Source organism: Mytilus edulis, chromosome 12 (assembly GCF_963676685.1).
Source record: "Mytilus edulis chromosome 12, xbMytEdul2.2, whole genome shotgun sequence".
In the NCBI taxonomy this organism is placed as follows: Eukaryota; Metazoa; Mollusca; class Bivalvia; order Mytilida; family Mytilidae; genus Mytilus; species Mytilus edulis.
In genome coordinates, this window is record NC_092355.1 from 15,133,084 (window position 1) to 15,144,261 (window position 11,178).

Sequence of the window (11,178 nt, forward strand, 5' to 3'; positions counted from 1 at the left end):
TTGAAACAACTGGACATTATACATGTTATAATTACAAGGGATATTAACATACCTTTTTTTGTCGTGTTGTGGATCGCGTGACTTCCCTGATAATTATAAATATCAATGTTAATCGAGGCCTTTTGTGTGATATAGATTACACTATGTCTATAATTGATAAAGGTCGTGATATGTGTCTTAGTGTATGTACATTTTAAACGAAAAGATTAGTCATATTCACTCTATTTTCTGGTATTTTTCGGTTCATCGTTGATAGCTATTCATTTAGCAGGCATCATTTAGCTATTAATTCTGAGTAGGAGTAAACTTATGATTTTTTTATTTGTAAACGTCTGTGTTGTATTTGAAGTACGACATATCTGCTTTTAAACTAAATTTGTGACAGTAAAATATAATATTGACGTCATAAATTATATTGCAAGCAGAGTCATTTCTAATTTTGTTGATTTGGCGGATCTGAAAAGCATTATATTCTTTTACGATTAACAGTAGTTGTTAACTTTTTATATCTTCTTTGCTTTGTAAAGAAAAGTAACGAGTCTTAATCATACACTTTTTCTATCTTTTGTTAAAAGCATTTAAACAAAAATAACAGGATTCAATTCAGCAAATTTTGATTTCTCTGAGGAACAGTTAGGTAATTAGTACTCAGGCATTTTTTGGTGTCTTATTAATTATTTCCCTCTTAGTTAATCTTACTGACCTATTCCTTTACCACTCATTTTTGATTTTTTTTCAAATGTATTATTGCTATTGCACCTCTACCCGAGGTGAGAGGAGAATTGAACACCTGCTTTGAATTAAGAAACCCTTCATCATTATGAATTATGTGCTTGTCCGAATTCTGGAGCTGTGATTCATTAGTTGTCGTTAAAAGTTGTCTGTTATATTTGTTTTCGATGGATGGTTTTCTAATAAGGCCATTAGTTTTATCGTTTTATATTCTTGCTTTATTGTGGGTGATTGGCCGTTTCGGAAGTGCCGTTATGTCGTTTTTTTAGAAAATTGTCATGAATATGGATAAGACCAGGCAAACTCATAAGTGCTACTATTTCACCACTTTAAACATCAATCATAAAACACAATAATACAGCAATCCTCTGTATTGACTATATTTAGAAAGTAAGAAAGATGCTTTTTCCTTTCATTTTGTCGGAAAGTTTGGGAGTATTAAGTGCAATATTTGAAAAAAAAATGACACGTAAAAATTTGAAAATTTCTTAAAATTCCCGAATATGAATCGAAATAATAGCAGTTTAACTACCATATTTTACATACAGGAGACATCTTTCAATAGGATAGATAACAAAATTACAAAAAAGAATTTAACAAATGCATCAACTTTTAAAAGATTCATATGACCCCGGTTCTTATGGTAATAATGCATTACTGAATTTCGGTATTTCTTCAGCTACCACCAACTTATAATAACCTGAACTTACTATACCATACCAAATTACCCATGGACCTTTGATTATTAAAACTTGTTACTGTACAAACAATTGTACACGCTCTTAGTTGTCCTGCGGTGATATACGTTTTTCATAAACAATCAAGAAACTTGAGTTAAACTGAATGTATTTTTTTATTCCTTGAGTTTCCTTGTTTCTAATGATACTAACCCTGTACTCTGTTTCAGTATGCATTAATCAAACGTGCACATGTAAAAACATGACAAAAATAATCAAAAATACTGCTGGAGTCTGTACCCAATTCGCACGAAAAATTTATTGTAAATTATATATGTCTTGATTCTGTGCTGGTGGGTTCCAATACGGTCTTGCTGATAAGCCACTTTTGAATTATACATTACAGAATCAGTACTATTTGGCATCACATTTTAGTCTATCATATGTTTGCTCATAATTTTATACTTTTGGACATACTACGAATAATGGTAATATCATCAGTTCTATATATATATATATATATATCATAATTATCAACAATTCTATAAATATATATCAGACTTATCAACAGTTAAATTTATAAAATTGAAAGAACTGAAATTAAAATTTTCACCAACAAGCAGTTTTAAGCTCACATTGTGCAATGCCCGGTCAAGTGAGCTATTTATATTTCTTGGCGTATGTTTTTGTCGGCCTAAACTTCAATAAAAACCTTAAATGTCAAATGTTACCTACATAATTTTAAAGTGGGAAATTGGGTAAATAAACATCAAAAGAAAACAATTGTTTTCAGAACAGTATAAGTCTTTCCATTTTGTTCATTTACAATGTATTTTTACGCAGAATGTTTTTCTGTACCTTAACTGTCGTCATCTTTGGAAAAAAGTAAAATCACAAAAAAACTGAACTCCGCGGCAGATTAAAAAAAAGATAGTCCCTAATCAAATAGCAAAATCAAAAGCTCTAACACACCAAACAAATGGATAACAACTTTAATATTCCTGACTTAGTACAGGCATTTTCTATGTAGAAAATGGTGAATAAAACCTGGTTTTAAATCTAACTAGGTCTTTCACTTATAGATTGTTATAGGTGAATTAGAATAGATTGATATGATTCAAATTACAACATAACCATAGTGATAAAGGATATCTGTTATCTAAAATATTTATAGATACTAAAATTTGTCCCGGGCTTGTATTTCCTATCATGATTTCCTTGATTGCTGCTCACAAGGAAATTATTAAACGAAGAGTTCAAAATGGTGAAGTCGAAATCATCCCTCCGTAAATGTTACGGACGCCATCACGAGTTGGTTGAAAACAAAACTATCGAATCTATTATTTTTTTTTTATTATTTATATTATTTAACACCTACAATTTAACGATTAACGATTGGTGGACACAATTCCCAAGAAAGTGACGTAACATTGTTGAAAGAAAGTAGTTCCGGTAAGTAGGCGTGGCCAATAGGTCAGTCGAGGTCATTGACGTATAAAGCTAACATTTATACGTATAGCTTTATCTGTATAGTAAAATAGCTGATTGCAGAATAAATATTTATCTGCTACCTAAAAAAAAGACTCTGTAAATTATATTTAATAAAGAATATCGATTTTGTCAGAAAAACAAACGAAAATAGATTGTTTTACTTGTAAGCGTATCGCTTTGGAACAAATGGAACCCTTCATCTTAAAAAAATATCAGAATGGAACTTTAACGTTGACTGCGGAGAAGCAATAACGAGAAAACAGGATTCGGTAAATAATTCGTACTCGTATGGAAAGTGAACTTATTGAGTTTGAAAATCAGAACAACTGTTCTATATGATTTACCAAATATATCATGAACAAATAACAAATAAATGTTTTAGAAATAAAGAGGCAAAAGACAAACAGATTTTAAGAACAAAAAATAAGATAATATTTATCAAAGGTACCAGGATTATAATTTAGTACGCCAGACGCGCGTTTCGTCCACATAAGACTCATCAGTGACGCTCATATCAAAATATTTATAAAGCCGAACTAGCACAAAGTTGAAGAGCATTGAGGATTCAAAATTCAAAAAAGTTGTGCCAAATACGGCTTAGGTAATCTATGCCTGGGATAAGAAAATCCTTAGTTTTTCGAAAAATTCAAAGTTTTGTAAACAGCAAATTTATAAAAATGACCACATTATTGATATTCATGTCAACACCGAAGTGTTGACTACTGGGCTAGTGATGCCCTCTTGGACGAAACGTCCACCAGCAGTGGCATCGACCAAGTGGTGTAAATGTTTATCTCCAGTTTTCTAAAATTTTACAATAAATAAGAAGTAATTTGTCAAATCCTATCATACATATTATAAATAAAGATACAATGTTGCATTGAAGCTAAAACTAGAATAAGCCACAATAGAAAACTGAAAGTGATTGTTTAAAATATCAGCTTAATGAGTTATTACTATGGGAGCTAACTAACAATTCTCTATAGCACAATTGAAACAAGTTGTGTTTTTCTTTATATAATTGCTGTGTACACGAGTGATCTATTGGCACATACAAACATGGTGACAAAATAAGATTTTAAATGGGTAATATTAAAACAATAATAATATTACGGGATCTGAATTATAACACTGCTGATAGACATAACTGGAAGATCATAAATGTTATATAGATATAGGAAGATGTGGTGTGAGTGCCAATGAGACAACTCTCCATACAAATAACAATTTAAAAAGCAAACCATTATAGGTTAAAGTACGGCCTTCAACACGGAGCCTTGGCTCACACCGAACAACAAGCTATAAAGGGCCCCAAAATTACTAGTGTAAAACCATTCAAACGGGAAAACCAACGGTCTAATCTGTATAAACAAAACGAGAAACGAGAAACACGTATATATTACATAAACAAACGACAACTACTGTACATCAGATTCCTGACTTAGGACAGGTGCAAACATTTGCAGCGGGATTAAACGTTTTAATGGATCCAAACCTTCTCCCTTTTTCTGAAACAATAGCATAACATCACAACAAAGAAAAACATACGATAAAATATCAATTGGCAGACTTAACTCAATCAAAAAATTGCATAAGTCTGTTTTTTTTTTTAAATTGCAGAAAAAAAATTATAATCTCTGTTAGGAAATATGATAATTTTTTCACTACAAATAAGGATAACACTATGTTATGTGTACATGCTATTTCTGTTTCTTATGTTATCACACATTTGATTTACTAACTACGGGTGACTACCCATGAGGGTTATTTGCTAACAATGCACATCATTTTATGTATACTTGCATCCTGCTGTTTTATTGTGTTTTATTGTGTGAACACATAGTCATTAAAGTATGGATGCCTTATTTAAATAATGAAGTTATTCGCCATTGCACATTTGTTCATTTTGCTTGGACTGTCTCAAAATGTCTATTATAACTTACACTGTATATTGTTCTAGCCTATGCTAGATAGATGTATGAAATCAAAATGAAACTTTTCATAATGTTAAATGTTTTCTCTGTATACGTTATATTACATAGTCATCTTTATTAAGTAGTTTGGATAGTATTCTTTACAAACTCTAGATCATGGTTTTAATGAAAACAAATATCTATCAGCCGACAACTTAAATAAAAATGTCACATTTTGAAACAGTCCACACTACTAATTATATAGCTAGCTCTAAATAGTGATACTTGTTAAATTTAAATGTGAAATGCAATTAAAATGTTTTTATTCTGTAGAATAAATGTTCATGATGTTATTATTTTAAGTTATCACATGACTTTTTATAAAGGTCACATGGGTTGTTTTGCTGATTTGTTGAGTGTTTGTAATGAATGTGATATGTTTTCATGTTAAAAAGCACCTCAGTGAGAAAGTTGTTTTGTTTTTAGATATTTATTAATCTTTGTGTACATTTATTAACTTGTAGTTCTTACTTCAAGAATTAATATACATATTAAAATCTTGGTAACATCACTAAACAATTGTTGTAGTTATTATGATCCCAGACAATTTGTGGACAAGTAATGTAGAGAGTTTCTCTCACACTCAATTCATTTAGAACTGGAAGGTAAATAACCAGTTAAATCTCTTGTAGGGCTATTTTCTATTGGAAATAAATTCCTTTCTTAGGATTTAAAAAAAAAGAGCCCTTATATGACAACCTGCAAGAGATGGTAAAATTCATCCACCTTTACAATATGCATAACCTATAAAAGATGCCAACAGTTGAATCAGTTTTATGATTGTATAAGAAAAAAGTATAAAGCAGTATACTTATTATTTAACAATATCAAAATGGAAAATAATAATGAGAAGAAACCGACTTAAAAAAGTTCTCCAATAACATTGAAAATAATGAAATGATTTATGATTTATGTTTGTTCATTAGTCTTCCCAGTAAAAAATCAAAATTAACAATAAACTGTAGTAAATTAAGTTTCAGCTACTATTATATATACTATTTTTACTTCACCTAGACTTAATGGAGTAAATCGTCTGTCAAATCATGATTGGAGTTTTGCATTTAATGATGAGTTTTACTATTATATTTTTCGTTTTTCCTTAAATGATAAAAATTATAAAATATAAATACACTTTAAACCACAACAATGATCAGCAAGGCAAGATCGAATTACAAGTAAAAATTTGATGATATAGTTAATAGACTGTCACTCTTTATATGAGTGATTGTCCTTAGAAAAGATGTTTTTTACCTTCTTGTGTTCTGAGCAAAAACTATACCTTGTTGTGTTTTGAGCAAAAACTATACCTTCTTGTGTTTTGAGCAAAAACTATAAAAGAAGATAGAGAGAAACAAAACAGACTAAATGATCTGCAATACAAAGTAATACAGATTTTTGTCATAATTCTATTCTCGTCATTATGTTGGGGAGTGTCCTTTGTAAACTGGTCGATCCGCCATACCATCTTAATCTCAGCACTGAACGGAAGCGATAAGTGAAAATAACAGGGATCCAGTTTATGGCCTTCGTTGAATATGCAAATAGACCTCTAGTTTTAGGAATTCAATAGAAACAAAAGGAATTCCATATGTTGAAACACAATATATCATATTATATGTGAATAAAACATATAAATATATAAAGCTATAATTACTGAACCACAAACTATTTTGTTCCGGATGTACTCATTAGTAGATAAACTCATCATAGATACCAGGAGTGAAATCTTGTACACCAGACATACGTTTCATATAGCAGTTATTCATATGTGAGGCTCGAATCAGAAATGCCAAACAAAGTTGTAGTGGATTGGGAATTGATAATTAACTGACAACTGACATACCTAGTTGATGATCGTTTAGGAATCTGCTACTTCACATACGTTTTCCTCGTTTTTAAAATTTGAACTGGCATATTCAGTTAACTACTACAACGCATGGAAGTTTTTAACGAACTTGACTGGCTATACAGCCCTTGCACGGTCGGTTTAACTACTAGTATATATAACATGTATGCTATTACATAATTAATTATGTATGATATTGAATATTACGAAACTCGTATAAACTACATTAACCATATTAATCTCATTGAAGTAAAACAAGACATATAGAAAATAAAGCTCACATATCTAAAGTTTTGCTGGCTATATTTATTTGAATTGCAATCAACACAAAATAAAATATTGAACAGAAAAAGGCATTGTTTTTTTTAGAATTTCATTTATTTTAATTCTAACGATTATACCAAAGTTGGCATGCAAGTCTAAGAAAATTTATACTTTGTTTAAGATTCAGATTTTGTGGGTTTAGTATGCCAACGAAAATTATAAAAAATACTACCCCACACATAATACCAGAGATGGGTCCGATTACTTGCAATGTAATTGATTAAAGTACAATTACTTTGTCATTTGTACGATTAAATTAAATTAATGATTACATCATTTCTGAAAGTATCTGATTAAATTAATGATTACATTGGCAAAGTAATCATGATTACATCTGATTACAATGAATTTAAAAACTAAAGATTTTGAATGATGTGAATGAATAAACGTTCAATATATCTATAGCATTTTTGAGAAAGTATTTTATTTGATACATTATAAAATGATAACTTCAAACTTCATCTATTTAATAAACACCAGATTTCCCTACATATACATACAAGAACAGTGTGTCACTGGTTATTATACATTACACTTTATCACCAATGATCTCTGAATTATTTTGAATTAAATTTAATAAAGATTTATAAAGAGTTTTTTGTTTGTCTTCTGACCTCTTTCATACTTTAAATGTATTCCAAGGTGCAGTTTATGGAAGTTAAAATATGGATAAAATAAAGTTACCAGTTAAAACTATGTTAAATTTTAATAGAAATGTTTATTCAAATTTTAAACAATATATAAGTACTAAAATCATTGCATTATACATGTCCAGTCCAAATACATTTTTTTTTAAATTTTAAACAACATATTTGTCCAACTTTTAATTTAGTTTGTGCTAATTAGATAAATTTTCATATCTAATTTATCCTTTATCATATATATTTCCCTACAGCTATACTCAATTGGTAATTGCAATAAAAACAAACCTTAATTAGTCTCCTACCTGTCAATTCAAAGTTGACAAAAATCACAAAAAATTAACAAAAGATTATAATTCAGTGTTAATGAAAAGTATTACTTGAATATATATATAACAGTTATTATCAAATATTAATATGAAGATCATTAAATGATGAATATAATATGTATAATATCTTTTACTAAGACAAAAGGTATATAATTGTATTATATGTCTCTGCTTAGGCTAATGATGACTTTTCAATACTGTAACAGTTTATTTTTTTTACTGAAGAAGACATGCTTAAAGTAAACCAAACCATTTTAGCATGTTAAATATTTATCAAGTATGAATGACCAAAAACACAATTTTAGATTTTTTTCATTGTAATCAGAATGTAATCAAAAAGTAATCAGGATTACAGGGTATTTTGAAAAGTAATTGATTAAATTAAATTACATGTAATCAGATTTTTGGCTGATTAATGATTACAGTGATTACTTGAAAAATTGTAATCAATTACAGCTGATTAACGATTACAATTACAATTACCCCAAGTCTGCATAATACTGAATCCAAAGTATTTTTAATCAATCATCAAATTACATCAAAATTCAAAACTGATTTCCCCCAATCGTTGACAATATACAGTTTACTATAGTCATGTTTGAAGCACATGGCAACTGGTTCCATGATTCCATGACGTGAATCCAATGGTATGTCTAATACTTTCCAATCATGTACCTCTTTTACTCTAGAGTATGATTCGTCAATGATTTTTGAATACTCTTCAAGTCTGTGTATGTTGTTGGATCCTTGTCCACTGACGTAGGTGTGGCCGTTGTTGTCAGAACATATATCAGTCGGTGTATCCATGGTGGCAATATTGTTGATAATCTTTCTATGATTACCCCATCCTCCATTATAGGCGATATAATTTTGACCTCCTATACATGATAAAAAAGACTGGCCCGCAAGTATATGAAACCTTACAACACATGAACCAATTTCTCTTGAAGTTGTAGAGATGTCTGTGAGGTTACTGAAAAAAAAACCCCAAAAAACCCAAGTAAGTCGATTTGTTTAAAAATTGCTTCCATAGAAAAAAATAGTTCTGCAAGTTGTGTTTTATGATTCGTGTGGCATTTGACTTACATGTTTTCAATTCATAAAAGTTTGCCTGATACACCAATGACCAGGGTTACGGGAAAATGCTAGATGGTTATATGTTTCTGTGTCAGTTTTCACAAACATGACCAACCCTGCTACATTTATTATGTGCATGTCCCAAGTCAAGAGCCTGTCAATCATTGATTATCTTTGGTTGCCGTGTCTGTTCCATATTTTGTTTTTTGTTTGTTTTAGCATAAGTCATATCGTAGATGTTCTTGGTTGAGCTGTATCACATCCTGGAGCCCTTTATAGCTAACTTTCCAATATGTATTTTCCTCATTGTGAAGGCTGTACGCTGACTTATCCATGTCCGTTTGTATCTTATATTTTTCTTATTCACTCTATACCAACTCATCATATTTCAACACATTTCAAGTCTTGAGGAGTATTTGATAATTCAACTTAAACGGTAATAAAGATTGATACCTATAAATATTGAGTCAGCTTTACTTAGGTTAGTTTCATTAACACAATTTACCATCGACAAGGATATGAACTAACAACAATACCTGCGTATGCATTGTTCATTTCGATAATTGATATGTAAAACAATGTTGCTTTTGATAGTGTGTATTTACACAGTATCAAATGCAAGCCGTCACTCTCCAGATAATCAGTTCTATTAAGTCAAAACAGTTACTGACTATGTAGTATGACATTGATCATTTTTGAAGGCGGTGCGGTGACCTATGGTTGTTAATGTCTGTGTCACTCGGTCTCTTTTGCAGAAATGTTTCATTGATAATCATTCCACATTTTTCATATGTACCAAATGAACATTATGTTAAAGATAATGCATGTATAGCTCTACTGCAAAATGTATTTTTCCACAAGATCAGCAGTCCCCTTTGTGTGAAGGGTAATACTTTCTGAATAAATCAAAGGAGACACCAACAGTTATGGCCTTGCATTGAAATCGTATTAATGAACCAGTAAGTATTGAATCTTTTTGGTTACTGAATTTACTTTCGATGTAATCTTTGAATTTTTACAATTTTTATTTTTATCATAAAAAATTAAATAATAAAACTCCATTGGAAAATGTTGAAAAAGAAGGATGAAAGACACCAGAGGGACAGTCAAACTCAGAGATTGAAAATAAACTGAAAACGTCATGGCTAAAAATAAAGGGACAAACAGACAAATAATAATACAGAAGACAAACTATAGAAAACTAAAGACTTAGCAACACGAACCCGATCAAAAACCGGGGGTGATCTCAGGTGCTCCGGAAGGGTAAGCAGACTTGCTTCTTTATATATTAAGATGCAAACCCTTAATAAACCTTTCAAGCTGGCCATTTGTGATCTTATAAAATCTTCATTTCACATGCAAAGGAATATAATATCACCAGATTATATACATGAAAGACCTGTAGAATATTTGTGGAATTTAATTCTTACATTTTATCGTGAAAGACAGGAACTCCATACGAAGAACCATGTATTTTAACGCCAAGAAAACATGACACGTTCCCTGACAAATCCCGTCCAGTATTTGGGACTGCTGACACACAAAACACAGTAGTGCTAAGTTCATTACATGTTGCCTTGAAGAGTATCATCATTCTATCAGGATCAATTTGTAGGACAGATCTGGAGTTAGGTTGTGTAATATAGCCTATATTTTGACTCGTGATAGCCACATCGTATGGTTCACTGTCAATGTCAAGCTTTTTCAGATAATTTCCAAGCGGATCAACTAATATCAGATTCTTTTTATCATAGTCGCATAATAAAATGTTCCCCTTTAATGTAGCTGCTATTCCAGTAATTCGACCAAAGTCATAGTTGAATTGGCCTACATAGGAAAATCCATGTCTGACATCTCCTGGTACTGCCAACACCTGTGCCATACCTACAATGTTTGGTAGAACATTTTATTTTTAACTATCTTTATAATGAAATTTCATGGACTCATTGCAAAATAAATAACAGAAAAAAAAGCAATGAACAATTGTGACCTACCGAATTAGACTATTTACCAGATTAATTATCACATAAGCCACACGACAGGTGTCACATGTGGAGCAGGATCTGCTTAACCTTCCGGAGCACCTGA

The 11,178-nt window shown here is 30.6% G+C and overlaps 1 protein-coding gene across 1 annotated transcript; it reads right to left on the reverse strand.

The window, feature by feature from the left end:
* Positions 1-8,191: 8,191 nt before the first annotated feature.
* LOC139499218 (uncharacterized) lies at positions 8,192-10,972 on the reverse strand. Its single transcript, XM_071287895.1, has 2 exons — positions 10,521-10,972; positions 8,192-8,986 (listed from the first exon to the last, which is right to left on the reverse strand). Exons 1-2 carry the CDS (start codon positions 10,970-10,972, stop codon positions 8,542-8,544), a joined length of 897 nt encoding a protein of 298 aa, XP_071143996.1. The 3' UTR covers positions 8,192-8,541.
* Between the last annotated feature and the right edge of the window lie 206 nt (positions 10,973-11,178).